The sequence below is a fragment of the Paramormyrops kingsleyae genome, chromosome 6, assembly GCF_048594095.1.
Source record: "Paramormyrops kingsleyae isolate MSU_618 chromosome 6, PKINGS_0.4, whole genome shotgun sequence".
Lineage (NCBI taxonomy): Eukaryota > Metazoa > Chordata > Actinopteri > Osteoglossiformes > Mormyridae > Paramormyrops > Paramormyrops kingsleyae.
In genome coordinates this window covers 30,590,955-30,612,156 of record NC_132802.1, presented here as the reverse complement: position 1 = coordinate 30,612,156, position 21,202 = coordinate 30,590,955, and the positions used below count along the sequence as shown (strand labels likewise).

At 39.6% G+C, this 21,202-nt stretch overlaps 3 protein-coding genes across 4 annotated transcripts; 1 reads left to right on the top strand and 2 right to left on the bottom strand.

Moving 5' to 3' along the window:
* Nucleotides 1-812: 812 nt before the first annotated feature.
* On the bottom strand, nt 813-7,528 carry LOC111844753 (eukaryotic translation initiation factor 2 subunit 2-like). Its single transcript, XM_023813520.2, has 9 exons — nt 7,331-7,528; nt 6,620-6,800; nt 2,863-2,963; nt 2,562-2,688; nt 2,263-2,363; nt 1,897-2,045; nt 1,736-1,792; nt 1,329-1,414; nt 813-1,240 (listed from the first exon to the last, which is right to left on the bottom strand). The coding sequence occupies exons 1-9, from the start codon at nt 7,343-7,345 to the stop codon at nt 1,065-1,067; spliced, it is 993 nt and encodes a 330-aa protein (XP_023669288.1). The 5' UTR covers nt 7,346-7,528; the 3' UTR covers nt 813-1,064.
* Nucleotides 7,529-8,263: 735 nt separating this feature from the next.
* Nucleotides 8,264-12,420, bottom strand: LOC111844709 (charged multivesicular body protein 4b-like). 2 transcript variants are annotated; one of them, XM_023813418.2, is made up of 6 exons: nt 12,318-12,420; nt 12,027-12,217; nt 11,124-11,301; nt 10,925-11,039; nt 10,621-10,747; nt 8,264-9,974 (listed from the first exon to the last, which is right to left on the bottom strand). In XM_023813418.2, the coding sequence occupies exons 2-6, from the start codon at nt 12,208-12,210 to the stop codon at nt 9,907-9,909; spliced, it is 672 nt and encodes a 223-aa protein (XP_023669186.2). In that variant the 5' UTR covers nt 12,211-12,217; nt 12,318-12,420; the 3' UTR covers nt 8,264-9,906. The 2 variants fall into 2 exon arrangements, with proteins under 2 accessions (XP_023669186.2, XP_023669185.2); XM_023813417.2 differs by having other exon boundaries at nt 12,302-12,401.
* Nucleotides 12,421-12,967: 547 nt separating this feature from the next.
* Nucleotides 12,968-19,346, top strand: LOC111844708 (vesicle-associated membrane protein-associated protein B-like). The gene is made up of 6 exons (XM_023813416.2): nt 12,968-13,366; nt 14,913-15,065; nt 16,851-16,954; nt 17,045-17,125; nt 17,378-17,548; nt 17,627-19,346. The coding sequence occupies exons 1-6, from the start codon at nt 13,309-13,311 to the stop codon at nt 17,798-17,800; spliced, it is 741 nt and encodes a 246-aa protein (XP_023669184.1). The 5' UTR covers nt 12,968-13,308; the 3' UTR covers nt 17,801-19,346.
* Nucleotides 19,347-21,202: the final 1,856 nt, after the last annotated feature.

The following is a 21,202-nucleotide window of genomic DNA, read 5'->3' as shown; positions in this document are numbered from 1 at the left end:
CTCTTCAGTTCCAAACTAGAAGTGAAGGATAGGAATACAATTTATATACACAAAATCCACAGTATGTCCTTAAGGCAACAGATGGAACCTACCTTACTGATTTAATTACTTGAGGCTAAAAAATAAATAAATCAATAACTCTACAACAATTAACCAAAGATGACCAGAATTGCTTATTCTCAATACTTCTTACATTCTTGGCATCTTGCCAATCCATTGTTTGTACTTGGACGTTTAGTTTGTGACAGGACCCAGAGAAAGGATCTCAAACAGTTCAACTAGAAGACATAAGGCAACATACTGGATGTGGAAAATTGCTGTCAAAATAGCCCAACACTCCTTGTTAATAAGAAATATAATCAAACGTAATTCATCTTACAAACAGCAACTAAGCATTACAATGAGTCAGTTTGCCAAGATTAAAGGAGACTGCATAGCAAATGGGCTTTCTCTGCATAGTTTCCACTTTTATCAACATCAGTTGGTTTCTCAGGAACAATTCAACCTTTGGATCCTATACTTGATCTGGATATTAAATAGATTAAATATAATTCCATTATAATTATTTGTATTATATCAGTTTACAGTTATCCCTACATACATTAGTTGATCTTGAAAACTGCAAAATCAAGCCACTGAAAGGCAGTGTAAATTATCTGAGCGTATAGTGTGAATTGATACTTCTCACATGCTTGGAAACTGTGCATTCACCCACTTCAGATTGACAGTACAATTTCATTATCTGCAATAATAGCCACTATTTGCTGAATGATTTCGTAAGTTGTCATGCACAGGAAAAACAAAGTCACGTGAGCTTTTTAAATAAATGCGATACTGCTTTAATCAGCGGTTCACAAAAATAAAAAACATGGGATGGAGTAGATAGAAATACAGGAAGAAGAAACGGCTGAGGAGAGTGACATCACTCAGCATCAGTGGAAAACACAGCCAACCAAGTTGAATGATTTTTTTTTTGAAGGACGGGCCACACCCCCAAAGACGCCACCCTTCAGTTTAGAGTTCGGGCAGCCAGAACTTCTCCCGGCTATAAAGCAAAGGAGGCGCTAATTGGCCTTGGCACGCAGCTGTGCCCTCTTGCCCGTGACAGCCTGGAAGCCTGTCTTGATGCTGGCCACGGAGCAGCGGGAGTGACAGGTTTCACACTGCAGGAAATACAGCCTGGTGTCTTTCTGCAAAATGGTCTCTGGGGAGCGGCAGGTGTGGCAGGTCACATACTCTTCTGCGGATTACAGAGGAAAACGTCACACTGGGAGACACGGCAGTCATGTTATTTAGCGAGGGGGAAAAGAAACAGATTCTCAACTCACTGATGTATCTACGAAGGACATTTTCTATCTGTTTTTGCTGGAATCTTCCTTTGATTACAAGTTGGTTATTTCCATCGATGGAGCCACTGGAAAGAAAGAAAATGGAGCTTGTTAGGAGGAATCTGTCAATATGCCCTTTCCACAGATGTTTTGTTTCAACTGAAGAAACAGGCAGACTCAGTACTACCAGTTCTCCTGTACCATGCTCCACTCTTACATTTTTCCAAAATAAAATACTGCTTATAAAAATAAATTAAATGAACAAACACTCCAAGTAACTTGTCTCATTTTACCCAGACCGGCAAGAATACTAGAAGAAAGTACTTGATGTGCATAATGTGTTACTATTGTGATAGTTCCCTGAGTAACATGGAGCAGGAGTATGCTTTGGATTTAACGTAGTATACCTTGTCCCCAACTCTGCCAGCAAGAATGCAAGCAGATGCTTGGGCTGTCGATGCAGCCTAGAAAGAAGAAAAAGGGTGTCAATTGCTGTCTCACACTGGCAGGGTAGGAAAGTCAGTGAGAATCAGACTTAATCATACTCGATAAAATGCAGGACACTCACAGTTTACAAATATCAGTGAAGTTCACAAATGATGTCTTCTTGGTGCCAACTCTGACCACCTGCGGTGGCTTCATAACAAACTTCCTCTTTTCTCCAGCTACCATGTCTGGATTCTTCTCCCGCATGATGTTGAAGACTCGGTTCAAGAGCTGTGAAGGTCATGCATTAGACGCGTAGAATTTTTGTGCTTCACAGGAGTATCCTGTGAGGCCATACATTTCAAACGTGGAAATGAAAGTCAGTGCCGCTGATCATCACCACGATTTACTTTGGAGAGTTGTGATGAGTCCAAGACAAATTTCTGCATGTCTGTGAGGGTGTGGGAAGAGACAGTTTGCTGAGAACCATCTCTAAGGCACACTGTACCTCATCATATGTATAGTCCCTCTCAGTGCCTCCCCAGGTGGGCCCAGCTGGAGTGCCAAATGTAATACCATCACTGCCTTTCCGTTCATCATCCTCCATCGCTGCAACACAACACAGTATACAGAAGCAGCCCACAGCAATGCACGAGCCCTGCAGGCTGGGGCTTCAAGCCCAAAATTGCTTTTGCAGGGTAACACCAAGCAGATCTAGGTCATCCTGCAAACAAGCTTCTTCAAACATTGCTCAGCTCTCTAAAGACATTATGTACTCAGCTGAATGCAGCAGAGAGCGACACATACCTTCATCCTTTTCCAGTTTCTCACCCTCCTCTTGAAATTCAACTTTCTTTGACTTTTTTGTTTGCAGCACAATGTCCAGGTCATCCTTCTCTGGCATTTCTGGCTGTTCTCCATCAATTTTCAGCTCCTGTGGCAAACATTTAGGAACATTCATAGTACTGCTGCTTCGACTGCTTAAAATTTAACACGCACAAGGACTGCATACACTGATTTCATACCACTCCCTTTTCCTACCATGAACTGGGATATATGTGAAAGGAAAAAGAACATTGTGAAACGCAAGTATATAAAAAAAACCAACCTTTAACTCTTCTTCTAGGTCATTGTCGAATACCTTCTTCGGTTTCTTTTTTTTCTTTTTCTGATTGAAGAAGTTCAAGTCATCCAGGTCATCAGATAGCTCTAAAGAAATATACATGCAAAACAATATCACACAAACATTTAGTGTTTTCTGGGCTAATTCTGCCTGGTTTGGAGAAACCTTAAACCATCATGCTCCTGAGGAAAATGTTAAAGAAATCATAATAAACAGGCAAATGAAAGATGTCTGACTGCTAGTCCAGCTTCACCTTGCATGTCCAAGGTCTAGTTACATGGAATGTCTCTCTGGAAGCAGAGCATAATGGGACGTATGCCTCACATAAAAAATACCACATTCATTAAGATTCATACATTAACTCACATTCAAGGACAATTTTGAGCCACTGATTATCTGGAACCACACTGGAGGAAAGTCCCCATTGGTCACCCAAAATCCTTCCCCTGCCTAAAAAGTAGGCTAGAACATAAACCAAAACTCAAACATGCCAATAGAAACACGTTTAGTTGGATGCTTAATGATTTTATCGATTAATTCGAATTTACAGTTCAGGACGATGTGTTTTTATGAAAATCGATTTTATTACTTATTTTACACACGAGCGCCTAATGTGACGCACCGTCCTTCACGGGTACATTAGCGCGGCGCACCCAAACACTGTAGCGGATTCACAAACAACATGGTAATGGCTCAGTTTTGCGCCATCGGACACAGACCAAACAAGGTCTCTTTGCAATGTCTGTTTGAAAACTGTTGCAACCAAGTAACATATCAAGCAGCACGACAAATTTATTCCACCACCTAAAGCAGAGGCACGCAGCGGAGTGGGAGAAGTGCAGCTCCCAGTGAAATTAAAATATCCACAGCACCAGCACAACATCCAAAGATAAGCAAGCAACCATCCCTGACATGTTTTCGAACTGTGTGCCATATGATAAGAACGGGGCACGGTGGAAGGAGATAAACGCTGTCGCGATGTATAATGCAAATACCTTTTGAATTATCACACTAATAAGTTAAGTGTCTGCAGTGGAAGTGGACCAGTCCCAAAACCATATGTACTTCTCATCTGAGGAATAAATTAACAATGTTACTAATATTACTAACAATTAAACAATGACCCTAATTTAGTAGTTTGCTCTTCGGCTTTACTAAGGGTATAACGATGTACTCAGCTCACAAATGAATGCACTCCATGAAATTTCTATCAGATGTCTTGGACCTACCTCCTCTACAATCTGATTGGTTATCTCTGAACCAATCATTTTTTGTTCAGCCCACAGAACATTTTTGTGCAAGGAAAGCTCCTATGGACTATTTGTTTGGCAGTGCAACACAGACTGATAGTGGCGCTGTTATACCAAACCTCTTCCCTCATCTGAATTCCTTCCTCCTGTGGCTGTCATGCCATAGCTCTGTAAAGTAGAGGTCTGCAACGGGGCAGGATGCCCGCGGGACGCGGCGCAAAAGCATTCAGCGCAGGTCTACATTTAGTTTCTTGCGGGAGTGGGACAGAAAATTGCGGGGGCGGGATGAAAAATCAGTCCCGTGCAGACCTCTATCTGGGACGCCGGCAGAATGGAAGAGCAATGAGCGCACTGACTGAGGTTGGAATAAACGCAGAGCCGCACCACAAATTTCAATGTTACCCTATATTTCCCTCATTTTGACTGTGAAATGTTTCTATTGAGACTGTTTAGATATTTTTAATTCAGGTCTGTAGCCTAGTTAGAAACGTTGTTGGTTGTATTTTTTTGTGGAAAACTGGTTAGCCAAATCTACCCTTATATAAAAGACATCTTTAATTCGCAGCCGGAGTCGTGCCCACATAATATAGCCTATGTTTCATAAATTCCTGTATGTCAGTTAGGCAACAAATAAATTTGGTACCTTATTCAATTTTTATTAGCCAAGATATTATAGCATTTAAAATTTCTGTCCCACCCTATACTCCACCAGCCTTGCTTGCAGGATTCAGCAGGCGGGAGCGGGACAAACCATAACAGATGCAGGCAGGTGTGGGTCGAAATATTACTCATTTCTGCGGGAGCGGGACAGAAACTTGCAGGAGCGTGATGAAAAATAAGTCCCATGCAGACCTCTACTGTAAAGTTTCCAGTTCACAATAGCGCTGCAACAAGAGTTCACAGCAATAAAATACAATTACCAGTGTTTTTTAAAAGTGTGTTTTAATTAAGAGATCGTTTGCATTTAGCCTTACAGTACAACCAACATGTTTACTAATGTATATTTTGCTCGATAGCAATGGCATCAATTATAACCATAAGTTTAGCTCCATGGCAACATGTTTCATTGGTGGAGTGCACCAATTATTGAAATACGTTTACAAACATTTTTTTTAAATGTGTTTATAATTAAGACATCGCATTTAGCTTAACAGGACGACCGACATGTTTTATTAGATTATGAAGGTTTAGCTTGATATTTAGCTTGATAATGTGTTTTATTGATTATAATTGTCCATTTTGCTCATAGCAAAATGTACAATAATAATCTAATAAAACATGTAGGTTGAACTATCAAGCTAAATGCAAATGATTTCTTTATAGTTATCAATAAAAAAACACTTAAAACATTTGTACACATATTCCACTGATGTGGACTCTTGCTGCAGTCGTAAGGGTGAAGTATAAAACATCGCTATCAAGCGGAATATAGCATAATCTAATAAAACATGGTGGTAGTACTATAAAGTAAATGCAGACGATCCCTTAATTAATGAAAACATTTAAGACAATTGAAATCGGATTTTTTTGCTGTGAACTCATGCTGTAGCGCTAAAGGTGAACTAGAAATTTTACAGGGTCACTTGAAATGTGCGGGGTACCTTGAAACTGCATCATCAGCCTAACAGCTGAGCAATAGGTCACAGGCAGAAGGAATTTGGATGGGAAGAGATTTGGCATGACGACTGTCATTGGAAATTAAAGCACAAACACTAAATGAAAAGCACAGTTGGCAACGTAGTGCAACACAGCTTACACACTGCTATGCATATCGAAATGTAACTGAATCACAAAATTTGGTGGCACGGGATTTCGTTATATCCCCTAGGCTCTACAGTGACCTTAGTAACTCATAAAATACAGCAGTAGTCTTTTAACAACTTTATGAAGTTGAGGATTGATTACTTTAAAGGTCAGAGGACTGACAGAATACCATTTACAGCATCTACTATTGAAGGAACTGGCTAGTGATTAATGAAATATTTCGTTCTTTAATATTCAGATAATTGTGCTGCTCATGATTGGATCACCTTATGGCTTTCTTTTTTGGAGGGGGTATAAACAGTTGATTGTATGGGGACAATTTTTGTGTTCTATGGGGAGAACACTGAATGTTAAAAAGTTCAAGATCTTAGAACAGAAAGGGCCTGCATTACATACATGCAATATCTATTTTACTGTTCACTGCAAGTCATTCTTGCAAAAGATCACAAAAGAATCCCCAAAACACAAGAAAAACCTTTTTGGTCCATGTCTGAAATGCCCAACATCCCCTACTAAAACACAGGGCAAGAATGTAAGCAAAGGAGAACATTAATGAATATAACTTTTTCAGGCACAAACATCAGCTCTCCAAACTACTGGGCCAGGAATGAGGGAGATTAGTGTACTTTTCTCATTCTATATACACACACAATAATCCTTCATATCAGAAATTTTATTTGCCTTAAGGATGTGGAAAGTAAAGAGAACCATTCCTTGGTTGTACATACCTTTCTTCTTCCCTTCGTCTTCTTCTAATTCAACCTCCCGGTCATCCCCACCATCAAACTCTGCCTCCTTGACTTCAGGCTGTGGGGCATCCTCATTAAGAGTCTCAGCCCCTTCCTCATCCACCAAGAAAGGCTTCTTCTTTTTTTTCTTCTTCTTGGTCATACTGGGATCAAATATCATCTAAATTAAACAGGAAAGACAATCAACTTCAAAACATAACAAATGCCATCTCTTGTCAAAAGGTGAAGTTATGCACACATACATAAGAGCCGAGATTAGATTTAAATCTATTGTGCAAACATAATTGTTACTAAAACTGCTCCCCACAAGTCATTTACGAAATTCTCACATAAACTCAATGAGAAGCACATTTTTAGTAAACAGGTTATATATTCAATTGATTTTTACGCAGTTTCGTTTATAAACGTTAATTCAATTATACAAATGTGACTGACCGTATTTTTTTTTACAAGTAAATACAAATGTGCTACATTCGCTAGAATGACGATAAACTTAAGTTAGCTTATTTACTGGACCATTCGTAGGACTTACTCCACAGATTTCCATTTTAATGTCTCCATGAGAGACAGGCTACACTGTACTCATAAGGACAGCGTACGTTCGAAGGCGCTCTACAAACTAGGCCACGTCCATCTTACGAAAGCTAAATCAAAATGTAGTTTTCAAGACAGCAAAAACTGACAACTCACCTCGTCCCCCGACATGCTTGCCGACTACAGGAGAAGCTTTTCGTTAATTTTATGTAGATAACGACTTTCTTTACTTCTCTCGCTCACCGTCAGCGAGGCACCACTTCTTGCCTTAGCAGGGGGTCTTCCCGCACACTCTCGCTTAGCACGCGCGTGGTTTTTCCTCAAACGTTAAAGTTAAAACCGGAACCGGAAGTTCGTGAACAGCGCGTGCGCGGATCAAGGTCAGTCCTCCAGCGTAGACAAGTAGTTGTCGTGCAGTTTTTCAGAATATGGAATACATACTTAACGCTAATTTAAATGTTTTTTGTGTACTTTTTCTTTATCAAAATTGTTTTCATATTCTTTGCATTGGTTGAAAAGCAAGGATTTCAATTTCGAATAATTTAAACAAAAGCTTTGACTACACAGGAAGTATCCTTTATATATTAGATGCTAATGGAAAGATAAATTTCTCTAAGGCTTTATATTTAAATAAGCTTTATGTTCCGGTGTTCTGACAAAACATCCTACCTATGGAGACGTGCTATCGAGCCTTTCTGCGCATGTGCAGTTCCATCGTTTTTGGATTAGGGTTAGGTTTTAGGGGTTAGGGTTAAGGTAAGGGTTTTTTTTTGGGGGGGGGGGGGGGGATGGGGGTGGTTAATATAAGGGCTATCGATTAGCACTACGGTAGGATGTATTGATAAAGTAGGACGTTTTGTCAGAACACCGGCATCATGTTCCAACTTCCGTGAAAATGACGATATTTAATGTTCGGGTTGATATTCTAAATTCTCCGAATAAACAAATAGGTATAAATTCAACATAATTTGGTATAAGTGAATTTAAAATTGGGAGTGACTAATGGATAGGTCAATTTTTTTATGTTTCTGAAATAATCTCTAACGCCTGCAGCTGTACGTATGTCATTTTTATAACGCACCAAATGAATACAAGAAACAAACGATAAAGTTTAATGATCACTCAAATACATTTCATTTAGATAAAACAAAAATGTATACAAGTTACAACTGTTTAAACATTCAAGCGTCAATGTAATTTGCACACTCTACAGAAAACGTTAATGTAAACTGGAAGCAGTATCTGCTTAGATTCAGCTTTTTTCAACATTTTATATTCAACCACTGCCTTATGGCTTTAGTTAATACATACCCTGCATATGACATTAGACATCTGACAAAGTAGAATAACATTCTATATCAGTTATATAACAATGTTTAATTTAGAGAGGCACACAGTGCCATTTTAAAAATTACCTTAAAAATAAGCCTGCATGCTTAATCGGTTGCTAATGTTCGCGACGGCAGAATTTGTCAACAGCATGTGTCAGATGTAAGTTACGTTACCTTGGATAAAAAATACATAATAATAACACAAACATAACTTATAGTCCCAAATACATACATCTAACAACTCCAGCGCATGCCCAATTAAATATGTTGTCCATCTTTGAAAAACATAGGTTAAAAGGTAATTATTGAAATATATACATTGTATATCCACTCTATCCACAGCTTGACTATTTTTAAAATAAGGTACTAGCTGCCAAAAGGGATCTCCTCTAGAGGCCAGACCTGGCATCACTCAAATGTGCCAGTAGCAAGTTCCATGAACCTGCAAATATTTCAGCAGTCCAAAGATCTGAAACATGCACATTTGAAGATACTGTGGACAAGCTGCAAAGCAGCACATTCACTGTAAACACAGTCACATGAACATTAGTCAAAATAACTGTAAACACTGTCACAACTATAATTTTCCAAAATTAACAAAAAACACATGACCAATCTAAGTACACAAGTTCTGTGAAGCAAGAGTAAATTTGCATCCCATTCAGTTTTTTGAATGCTTTAGAACCAAATAAATTATAAATAAGCTTATATGTGTAATACTTTCATGCCAACATAAAGATCTTACACATTTTTTTTTTTTTTACTGTTGTTCATTTTAGTGTTTGCCGACAGCATCACATACAAACAGTATCCCAAGACTAACACAGGACACTCAGATTACTTGAGTTACAAATCATGTATGACATTGTAGTGATTTGGAAGTATCATTTGTTGACCATTTGAGTTGTTATGTCTGTTGCAAGAAGGTGAAATTTGTATTGATTCCTGGGTGCAAAATGTGAACAGTTTCATCAGCAGCACCAAATGCATCACAATGGCGCACAGCATGCCTAGTTAATTGGCTAAATCATTGAAAAACAAACAGTGTTTTGGTTATGTACTGTATGCGTGTTCTTGATAGTATCTATATGTTACATTTAAGCTTCTTTTGGCTAAAATGTTTAGTAAGCTAGGCAACACAATGGTCCAGTTAAGGAGAATACAGCAATATTGCAAAACAAATAACAAAATAATAACACATGAACAGTAAGAATACTGACTTTCCATATGTTGCTAGAGGAGTACAAGAACAAGTTATCTTCTTTTCCTAGATCATTTAAGGCTCTCTCTCTCTCTCACTCACACACACACACACACACACACACACACACACACACACACACACACACACACACACACAAAACTATTACAAAAATCTTCTTTCCAATGTCCCCAAAATGTTTACATCGCCTCCATAGCCCAGCGTTCCAGATCTTTCATATCATCTTCATCTTCATCCTTTGTTTTTTCTGGACAAAAAAAAAAAATACAAGAAATTTGTTCCAATCTAAGAATAGAAACACTGAAAAGACTTCCTTTGGTGGGCATAAATAGTGCTGATACTTGGAAGTCAGGCCAAACTGGTCTGGTCCTAAAAGACTAAACACATTCTCATGCATGACGTATACATAGATACGTATACAATAATCTGACAGATGTAAAGTCATCTGGGTTTTGCATGAATTGCAGCAATATTAAGTCTTAGTGTAATGAATACAACATAGCAACACAGGCAGGCAAAGCCCATTAGCTATCACTGTACATCATCTACCATTCTCTTTTGCATGAGGGGATATTATTTCGTTATGATTCCATTATGCTCAGCTTTAGCAAAGCTGTAAAGTTTGCACCAGTTCAAGACATTGCACTCAAACTGTATTTCAACATAATATTATCCCCACCAAAGTATTTCTACCACTTAATAAATACTTAATTGAATTAATATTACAGTATCCATGCTTTACATGGGAAATGAAACATAAGGACACATTTACATTTAAAGAATTTCTACAAATGACCCTTCAAACCATTCAACCTGCATATCTGCACAGAGCTAAGAAGTAAAGCAAGGTCTTTCTGCATCTATAATAATTGTAAAATCTGGAAATGTTTTACCTTTCCTGGAAGGCAAGGATGTAGAGGGCACACTGGGTAAAGGAACATTATCAGAATAACCAATTTGTAACATTTTTCGGTCTAATTCTTCTTGTTCCAGCTCTTCCAGTTCTGCCATAAGTTCATCCTAGAATGCAGGACAATAAAACCACATGCTCATTAGCTTCATCCATTGTATCAGCAATAAATGCTTGTTGCGAAATATTATCAGAATTTACCAACTGAAAGCTAAGTGCGGCAAGTGAGAAATGGCTAACCAGAGACATAATTATAGGTTATATAACATCAACACAGGGAATTATACCTCATCAAACTCTTCTCCAAATCCCACTGGTTTTGAAATGGCATCAGAGATTTCCTGGGCCAGCTCCTGCTGTTCAGTAATATCCTGCATCAGATCATCCACTTTATCTATGTCCCTACAACACAAGACAATGGGGAATTTACTTGTGTCAAAGAGGTAAAGCACAGAACACCTTACCCAAGGACAAGTGATTCCTTACATGTGCTCGTGAGCTGCCTTCATGGCCTTTGCTGCAAAGCCCATGTTCTTCAGCACCTCTGCATTGGTATTGGCGTTCTCTAGGGCCTCCCGCTGGAACTCCATGGTAGACAGTGTGCCATCGATCTGGCTCAACTGCTTCTCATAGCGTTTCTTGCGTTTTAATGCCTGCAGGGCAGCTGTATGTGAGGAAGAGCAGAGAGGGTTTATGCAAAGCCTATGAAACAAATGGGGCAACAATATCTAATCTAATATCTACCTTACATGGATGTGTCTTGCTGAAATTTGTCTGAAAAATTCTATTGTCATCAGGGTCGTTGCTAGAGATTTTGGGCCCCATGTAGGTATATCATATTGGGCCCCCCAGTCCAGACCATTCCAGTTATTTTCCAAATTGTCTAGGCCCGCTGTCACTGTCTAGCCCATGACTGTTAGCTTATTTTCCTGTTTGACTAGACAGTGTGAAAAGACAGTTTTAGAACCATGACTATCTTTCTTATACAGTTTAAAACAGTTCAAAGGCTATATTTCAACCATAAAAGTAATATCCATCCATGTTTTATAACTTATTCGGTGCAGGGTATAGTTAATTACATGTTAATCTCAAATTAGAAAAGCATAACTAGCGAAAAGGCAAGGCATTTGGCTGCTGCAGAGTTCAGAGACCAATAAAAACTCACTACGTTACTAAATTAACCTACACTACGTAATCATCTAATAAAACTGGTGATATCGCTAGTTCCTGCCTCAAAACATTGAACTGGGCACTCTTTATTGACCTAATATACATATGGCTACACCTAATAATCATTTGGAGAACCTATACTTAAAATTATTGATCATAACTCTATTAGTCCTTGCAAAAGTAGGTACCTAACGCTCTTACAGTCTCTCTTACCCTTACCTCTCTTATTTCTAGTGCCGTTTTTCTTTGCGGTCAAAAGCTCTTGATGAATTTTCTTCTCTAAAAATTCCTGCTTCTTCGTCAGCATCTCCTCGGTTTCACGAAGTCGCTGAATCGCCTCTTGTGGACTCGGAGCTTTGCCACCTTTCCCCCCGCTGCCAAACAACTTTCCAAATAGAGCCATTCTGAAACTGTACAAACAATATGTTAAAACGCCGCAACGATAACGCAACTGTTCGATACAAAAGCAAAATGAATATCAACAGGCTATTTACTTTTCCAATGACTCACCCTCCTCTCCACCCTCTGCGATGCTCATTTGTTTCTTGGTGTTATTTGCTTCCGCTTACTTCGCTTCTTCGCGGATGTTTTGACAAATAGCTGACAGTTTAACTATGACCGCGTATTATCATAGCGCCCCCTACTGCATTGGAGCTGAGCGATGTACGCTGGTATCTCCGTACATCCAAACTCTTGTCCGGATTTAGGCGGCATGACTAAGCCGTACTTATAGACATCTCTGAATTATTTGTGAGATATAATGTGTCTGAAAGGATATAGTGATAAGTACAGATAAAGGACGTTCTTTTAAAAACAAGCTTATGTTTTCTTAATACGTTTTTTAAGACACTCCAAATAATTTATTAATGCAGCGAGGTATTATTATTATGTCAAATACAATCTTATGCCAAACACTACTTTATTTTTTCTTGCGGGCATAATAATTTTTCTTGCTTTTAATAACTATTAATCAACTAATAATATAGTAAGTCTTTAATTTGAGAAAGTATTTTAATATATATATATATATATATTCCAATGTTTTACATTATTTTGTTAAAGTTTCACAGTCCAACAAGAGCAAAAACCAGAATACGAAGTCTGCCAGCTGGATCACGCAGATACATTGTGTTACGCACGGGCATTGCTACCGATGGCCAATGCAGACCGAGAGGGGACTTTGCGGGCAGGATCGACTTTGATCATTCCCTGTTTTCCAGCTTTTGTTATTCCTTACGGAGCTTAATTTAGGAGAGAAGTGCGCGACATGACAGCATGACGTCAGCGGGAGCTGCTCGGTCACATCCTTCCCGCATCATCACTCAGCGGCTCGCAGCCTCGCACCGCTCTCCTTTCCCCCCTTGCGTCCGAAGCACCGTGTAACTTATAAAAAGAGTAATATTAATAATAATAAAAAAAACTTGGAACCACTGCAGGTGATTGATAAAATCGCGACGCGGGGAGCCCTTGAAAGAGAAGGATACCTCCGATCGGCTGGGACATGGCCAGACAAGAGCAGGTCCTGCTGCTGGAACCACAACATGAACTGAAATTCCGAGGTAAGGCAAAGGGGCAGGGCCTGACATTAGTTTGCCAGTGTTTTTATTTAGTACGACGATCAAATATGTAACCAAAATGATGAGGCAGTGGGTTTGTGAACGCCGTGTCGGCGATCCCAAGCGACGGCTCGGCTTTTCTAGTTTTATGGGTGAAGAAGGGGACGAGCCACGGTCATCGGTGCGGTGCCGAGACCCGTCCGTATTTACACTGCCGCCCGAGGCCTCTGCTGGGTCGCTTGCCGGCCGGATCACTCGGGGAGGATAGTACATTGGACCGATCGCCGCACCTTAAATCCGGCTCCCTTTTCTGTTCTGTGACACAGTGTGTCTCAATTCGCCTGCATTTTTGCTCGCTTATTAACCGGCTGCCTAACGTGGCGTAACCTTGATGATGCACCAGTTCCTGAACGGCCCGCATTCTACCTTTACCGACACCATTTAGACAAATGCGACATTTATATGTGTATTATTATTATTATTATTATTATTATTATTATTATTATTACTAACAACTTAAGGGAAGTTTAATATGTTCCGCATGATCGTGCTAGCACTTTGACAGGCAGGTAGAAATGGCAGCTGAAGGCGCACCCATTTGTGCCAAACCAGCCTTGTGTTGGAGTTGTTTCTTGTCCTGTTTTCTCTTGGGTCACTATCTTCAGACGATCCTCCATCCTGTGCGTGCGCGGCGTCGCACACTAAACAAGCTCTAGTAAAAACGGGAAGGAGGCTTAATGCTCATTTCTGCACAGGAAAAGATTTCAATCAATCCACATATGTAGTTAAAAAATAGTATGTATCTATGTGGACGTTTCATGGAGTTAAACCTTATTAACACACAAGCTGAAACAAAAAAAAGTGTCGACCATAAATTTTATCCCTGCCTGGATTTATGCAGCCAAAGAGACATGCCACGTACAACCTGATGAGTAAATTTACTAGTTGTGTCTCATTCTCTGTTACATGTTCAGTTGATTGGCCTATAAGCCTTGAGAAATGCTTTAATAAATTTCTGGCAGTAACGAAAAAGTTTTTGCGACGTCTACTTTCTTTGTGTAGTTATGGCTGTTTTCAGCTTTACACGTTTGTGATCATGGTGTTGGCATCTTTGCGGTGATCGCCTACAAGTATGTGTCTGTGGTGACCACTGTCTTTAAGGGGGTTTAAATGTGTTTGGAAAACGTGTTAACTTGTACACATGAAGCGGCGCCATCACACCTGCGCATGTGTTATTAAATAATTTGTTTGGTTAATTGTCGTTCATCACATTAAAAAAGGATAAACTTTAGAGAGTTCTATAGACCGAAATCAAGGAATGATAGCTTCAGGTAAGACATCAACTAGCGGTTTAACAAGTAATTTCAGTTCCTTTTCGTTGTATTAAAGAATCAAAATTAAGTTTAATGCAATGTGTCAGTAAAATACTACATTACACCCAGAAAATAATGTGCAGGTAATAGTGAATTTACACAAACTAGAATTTCCTCTTTAAAAAGACAGATTTCTACATGGATTTCAAGGTCTGATCTTCACCACTTCCTCTTAGGTCCATTCACAGATGTTGTTATTACCACCCTGAAGCTTGCTAACCCAACAGACAAAAATGTGTGCTTCAAAGTGAAGACGACAGCTCCACGCCGGTATTGCGTCCGGCCCAACAGCGGTGTCATCGATGCCGGAACTTCCATCAATGTATCTGGTACGTATTTGCTGACTGAGGTTGATATGGGCAGTCTCTGGAGGAGAGAAGGTCTTAATCATGTTCTAATATGCAATTCTGTAATTCACATTCTATACTAGTTCATATATTATTAAACTAATCCTAATCATAAAAGATTTGTAGTGTTTTTATTGAAGGGTTTTTTTTTTTTGTATATTATCGATATATGTATCTATGAAGGAGTTTAGCATGGGTTGAGGAACCCATAATTTTTTTTTTTGTAGCTTCTAATTCCATTGTTAACCATATTATGTATCCAGCATTTCATCGTGGATCAATCCAACAATTCTGTGAAAGGACCAGATATTCATATCTCATAAAGATATGATATTCTTCTGTGTTCCTGCCTCTCCTGAACAGGCTCTGCTTGCACTGGGGAGTCTGTGCAGTGTTTCTTTGATAGAAGAATAGGCAGCATACCATATGAATGTATACCATATGCCTGATATTGGTAGCTGTGAAAGTCAAAGATTCTCATTGCACATTTTTTTTTTTTTATTGTATCTTTAATGATCGTTGTTTGTCCTCACATACATGCTGCAGTCCAGGCCAGACTGGAGTGAGCGAGCTGTTTCTGGAACAGGGATTGTGCTGGCATTTAGTACATGATCAAATTTCAGGCTTCCAACATATGAAGATTATTTTGTAGCAGTGTATTCTTCATCGATTTAAATACAGATTTCCAATGAGGGCGTGTGTTGTATCATTGGAATAATAAAATTAGCTATACTGTAAAAAAAGTAAGCTTTCCTTTAGTTCTGGTTTGAATTCTAAATCATGAATTCACCCCATACAAGGCATACATGAATCTTTCCTGGTCACCTTTTACTGCGTATGTGTTTGTACATTTTGGTATGGGCATTAGTCTGTGCACAACAAATAGCTTTGCATGTGATGGGATCTACAGACCTGCTCTGAGCTAGTGCTTGATCTGCTGGTGAGGCCATGGATTGAATTTCTTGTCCCAGCTCTGACTGTTACTTTCTATGTAGGTATACACTTACAGCCCTGGATCAAGTATCAGGCTGTCAAGGCTACAGTGAATTTACAGTTGGTTGCAAGGAGCCATGTTGGTCTTCCTCAGTGGAGCTGTGTCACATTGTGAGCTATAGTAGCGATTTATAGACATTACCTCACTGTTTGAGTATTTGTGTCCCGTAGCGCTATTGTATTTAATTAAAAAGGCTGGGGTTGTAATCATCTTTCACATACATCTATTCATCCTTAACCTTTCAGCTGGAGAATGATGGAAACTATGAATAAATTAATTTGGATATCACTTTTCTTTGGTTTTACATCATTGTCATTAGTGTTATTTCAAGTTAAATTTCAGCAGGGATGTAGAATGGTAACTTGATGTCTTATGCGTCCCAGTTCATGGGGTTGAGTTCAGCTGTTGTCTTTAGCATGAATTTGCCGTTGTATTGTTTTTGTGCTCAGTGACTTCAGGTGTCTTGTTCACTGTGATTAGTGTGCAATTTCCATTTTTCTGTGCAATGAACAATTGCTAGGCCTCTTGTTAGCATCTTCAGCATAATATTAATAAAACAACTGAAGGGATACAAAAATGACACCTGTGGTTTGGTAACAAATTACCCTAATTTACAGCCACGAGGGCCCTCGTGGGCAGCAATCTGATGCGTAAATGATGAAAACAAGTCATAAAGAGAAACTGGAGCGTGATATGCTACTTCCATGAGATGGAGGACCTCAAGACTGTAAGATGTAAGACATCTGTTCGTCTTTTGCCTTTCTGTGTTTCAGTTATGCTGCAGCCGTTTGATTATGACCCCAACGAGAAAAGCAAACACAAGTTCATGGTGCAGTCCATGGTAGCTCCCGCTGACATGACAGACATAGAGGGAGTGGTGAGTCATGTCAGGCTACCTGACGCCCCTTTACCTTCTCCGCAGAGTGGGCCTGTCTCCCTCTCGTTTACCCTCCTCTTCTCTCTTCAGTGGAAAGACGCAAAGCCTGAAGAGCTGATGGACTCCAAGCTTAAATGTGTCTTTGAGCTTCCTGCAGAGAATGAGAAAACGGTATAACTGTGATTTCTATTAATCCAATATTATTAAACACAGCATGAATAAGCTCTTTGTATTGACGTGACAGTGGGGCATTTCCATGTCACTTCCCATAGTCCCTGTAAAAACAGAAGCCATGTCACTTCCCATAGTCCCCGTAAAAACAGAAGCCATGTCACTTTCTTCAAGAAAACTCAAAATATACACTCGTGGGTTGTGTGCATGTGTGAGATTTGATTTTTTTTCCCATCTTACTGTTCCGTACAGCATGATATGGACACCAACAAAGTGCTGTCCTCCAGTCTGCTAAAATCCGAATCTTCCACATTGTCCAAGTCTGCATCCCTGGATGATGGAGAGGACAAGAAAATAATGGAGGAGTGCAAAAGGCTGCAGACGGAAGTGCAGCGACTACGCGAGGAAAACAAACAGATCAAGGTGAGCTGAACTTAGCCAGGCTTTGAGTAATGAGGACCATGCTGGCCGTTTATGAGAATGGGCTTCCTATCCACGCAGGAAGATGATGGTCTTCGTATGAGGAAGGCTACGTCGATGTCCGCTGCCCCCAGCCCCTTCTCTCCATCTGCCCCGGGCTCTGCCCTGAAGGAGGAGGGGCCCAACACCAGAGCCCTTGCCTTGTGCGTGGTCTTCTTCGTCATCGGCGTCATCATTGGCAAGCTGCTCCTGTAGATGCCGACAACGACGGTATCGTGGGTGGAATCGAGAAAACGGTCCTCGTGGTTCTCATCAGAATGCCATATAATGTGCATAGAGTTGAATAGTCAAATAATCTAAAGTTACAGAAGAAGGCAAACTAATATATAATAATAAAATAAGAAAAACAGTGGCAGGTCTTGCTTTTTAATAATTATACCCTTTTTGAGATCCATCCCTATTTGCACAGAAAAAAAATCTCATGGGGAGGATAGTAAAAAAAAAAAAAAGTAATCAAATGAAAAGATTATAAACATTATTATAAGTTTGTTATACAGCAAACAGGCTTCTCTAAAAACCAGTTAGTAATGTGACAGACTGCAGCATTGAAATGGGACAGTGTAAATGCTGTATCTTCGGTTTTTAAACAGCATGCTGTCTGTGTGGATTCACTGGTCGGGGCCGCAACTCATTCCTGACTGTTAGTCACCTTAAGTTACCCCCCTCCCCCCACCCCCACCCACTCAAACACATCTTTCAGAGGCCTTTGGCAGAGCTGATGAAAGGATCATGCAAACCAGTTGTTCTGTCTGATTGGATCAGTATGACACTGGAGCACCATTTCGTGCTTTGCAGCATGCTTGCCCCTTCTGGGACTGGTGTGCTCATAGACATTCATCCGAATACATATTTCAGTCCACAAACTGCAATGAAGTGTATCAGTCTCTCTCTCCTTTACCCCTTCTCAGAACACTAAGTGGTTTGATGCATTTTCTTGACTCTTATTTCTGGTTTGCACACATTTCATTGTCACCAAATTCTAGCAACTTATTACTTCTTTGAAGTGCTCTTGCCTTCGGAGAGTAGAACATGCCATGGATTACCATGGCAGATTAGATCCTACAATCTGAAGAAAACTCCATAACCATGTAGGGGAAGCTAACCGCTAACCTCCAGCTGGGTTTGTTTGTTCTTGGAAGTGTTATATGCAGTAAGTACAGAAACTGAGTTGAAAAAAATAGTTTGACTTTTTTTTGGAAGTTATTAAAAATAAGTTTGCCTCTTAAGAATATCAATAAATGATGCTTCAAAGGACCAGATATTCATATCTCATAAAGACGTGTCGCTATGTGCAAAGGGTAGGAATAGCAACAATGATCTTGATTCCTACCAGTTAAACATAGTGGGCAGTGCTGTAATGTAATAATGAACAATGGAATACACTGTGTATAAATCACATTTATTTTAAACAATATCTATGTTAAGTAATATATTCTTGGTATCTTATTTTTGTGTTCATCTGCAAAAAAAAATGTTTCAATGGGACCATTTTGTGATCTAGGGTTTTTTTCCCCCCTTTTTACATTGTTGCATATTGTAGATGGAAGCTATGCTTTGGTGGATCAGTTCAAAGAGGAAATTTTCAGAAGGTGGGATTTTTTTGGGGTAGGTCTGCTCACTGGCTTGTCTACTCAGATTGTCAGAAAAGCAGTCAGGTAACAATTTTGTATGTACATAAATCAACCAATAAGCCTAATAATGTAATAATTATAATAAATTAGTCTGTTGACTAAAAAGCATACTTATTGGAGTGTTTAGACTTTTAATACTTAAAAGCCACCCAACGTCAGCATAAATAAAAGAAGTTCATTTTGAGCCTCGGAGGTACAAAAGATTGTTGGAAAAGAGAATCATTGGAGGAAATCCAAGGCTGATATTGATACACACGGAAAATGGTATTTTTACACAAAAATTTACATCCATCTCTGAGTTGATTGTCCTAGTTTAAGTCCAGGGGTCCTGCAATGTCTCCCAGGCAGCACAGGGCAGAGGGCGTCCTGGATGCTGCCAGTCCATCATGGGGCAACTACATGCACACATTTACACTTAAAGGTGAATGGAAACGCTTATTAGCCTAATTTCATTGGAGAAAATTGACGTGACCCAGGTAGAACATGCAAACAAACACATATACAGAGCAAAGGTGGGATTTAAACCCATAACCAGATATTAGCTACTCCCTGAGCTGTTTGTTTTTTTGTGTTTGCTAATCACGTTTATGTAGTTTCCGATAGTCGTACGAATGGCGTGTTGCAATGCAAAGCATGCTGGATTTCACATTGTTTTTTGTTTTATTGCACTAATTACTTGGGTAATTTCTTTTGATTTTACATGGCAACACAAGTTTTATGACTATGACGTTGATGCTGCTAAACAAATGTCAACTGCTTTTCTACAAATAACCTATTTTAAAAAAAATCATAAGTGATATCAGTGAGGGTGTTTCGAGTGATATTTAATTACCATTTTTGACTTAATTACAAGGTCATCCAGTTAAGCCCAGAGATTATGATACGTGGCTATAAATAGCATTTCTATCAGGTTTCCTTTGCATTTCCAAACAGGTCGCTCCCAGGAATTTGAGGGTCTATAACAATCTTAACATCTTACATGCAATTACTTTGTAAATAAAGGGAGCGGTATCAATCAAATCCAGCCTTATTTCGGGTGGATTTTTTCCCCCAGATTCAACTGCTTGAGTAATGAGTAATTAGCATGAGTAAAATAAGTAAAACACTGCAGAGCTGTGAGAATGTTATTACATAGTGTGTGCAAATATACCTTGTTATACCATTTATAACTTTTTGTCACTTATTGTGTAATGATACAGATAACAAACATCCCGTACACCAGGGATGTCAAACTCCTGTCCTGGAATTAGCTTAGTTCTTTCCCAGGTCCACCACAAATCATTCCGCTCAAGAGCTGTGTGGTAATTAGCACAAGGAGTTGCAAGGAGTTGTATCAGGTGTGTTAAATGAGACCCAACGACATGCAGGGCTCCTGGACTGGAGTTTGACACCCTGGCCCGGGACTTTAACAGTGTGGCCATTTTTGGGATTTACCACAACAGAGACAAGTCTTAGTTGTACAGGACTCTGACAGTTTTGTGGAAGCTGTGCTCAGGCATCCATGCTCAATGGCCTCTTGGTCAGCTTTGGTTCAGTGTTGCCAGGATCCTGCTTCAGGGTTGGACTCTGAGCCAGACTTTGGTCTGTCACACGACACTTGCACAAAGTATTGACGTGGTACTTGGGAGAAATTACTGTAAAATGTGTTAAAGTGCTACCAAAACAAAACAGTGGTGTGTGCCAGAGCATATGTTCTATACTCACAGATTGATGAGGCAGTTACTTAGCAGTCTCTGAGTCACAGGAAAGATGGGTTTTCCAGTGAAATAGGGAATTCAGACTGATGATGTCTGTGTCTGAGACCACACGGCCGTTTAATCCCGCAGTTACTAGTCAAAGCTTGCCGGTAAGTACAAACCAGTGGCTTACACTTTCATTTAGTCTGTGGTCCTCCTTACCCAGAATAACTACAAAACTGGAGGCTGATTTCCTCAAGTTAGCTACTATTGATCAAATAATACTCCCA

Coding starts and splice junctions, on each gene's coding strand:
- LOC111844753 (XM_023813520.2), bottom strand. Junction 2,689..2,862: donor ACCTAGAAGAAGAGTTAAAG/GTTGGTTTTTTT, acceptor TGTTTGCCACAG/GAGCTGAAAATTGATGGAGA. Junction 1,415..1,735: donor CTGGCAGAGTTGGGGACAAG/GTATACTACGTT, acceptor CTTTCTTTCCAG/TGGCTCCATCGATGGAAATA.
- LOC111844709 (XM_023813417.2), bottom strand. CDS start 12,345: ATGAGCATCGCAGAGGGTGGAGAGGAGGGTGAGTCATTGGAAAA. Junction 11,040..11,123: donor AAGGCAGCTCACGAGCACAT/GTAAGGAATCAC, acceptor CTTGTGTTGTAG/GGACATAGATAAAGTGGATG. Junction 10,748..10,924: donor TTGGAGAAGAGTTTGATGAG/GTATAATTCCCT, acceptor CCTGCATTCTAG/GATGAACTTATGGCAGAACT.
- LOC111844708 (XM_023813416.2), top strand. CDS start 13,309: ATGGCCAGACAAGAGCAGGTCCTGCTGCTGGAACCACAACATGAACTG. Junction 17,126..17,377: donor CTGCAGAGAATGAGAAAACG/GTATAACTGTGA, acceptor TGTTCCGTACAG/CATGATATGGACACCAACAA. Junction 17,549..17,626: donor AGGAAAACAAACAGATCAAG/GTGAGCTGAACT, acceptor CTATCCACGCAG/GAAGATGATGGTCTTCGTAT.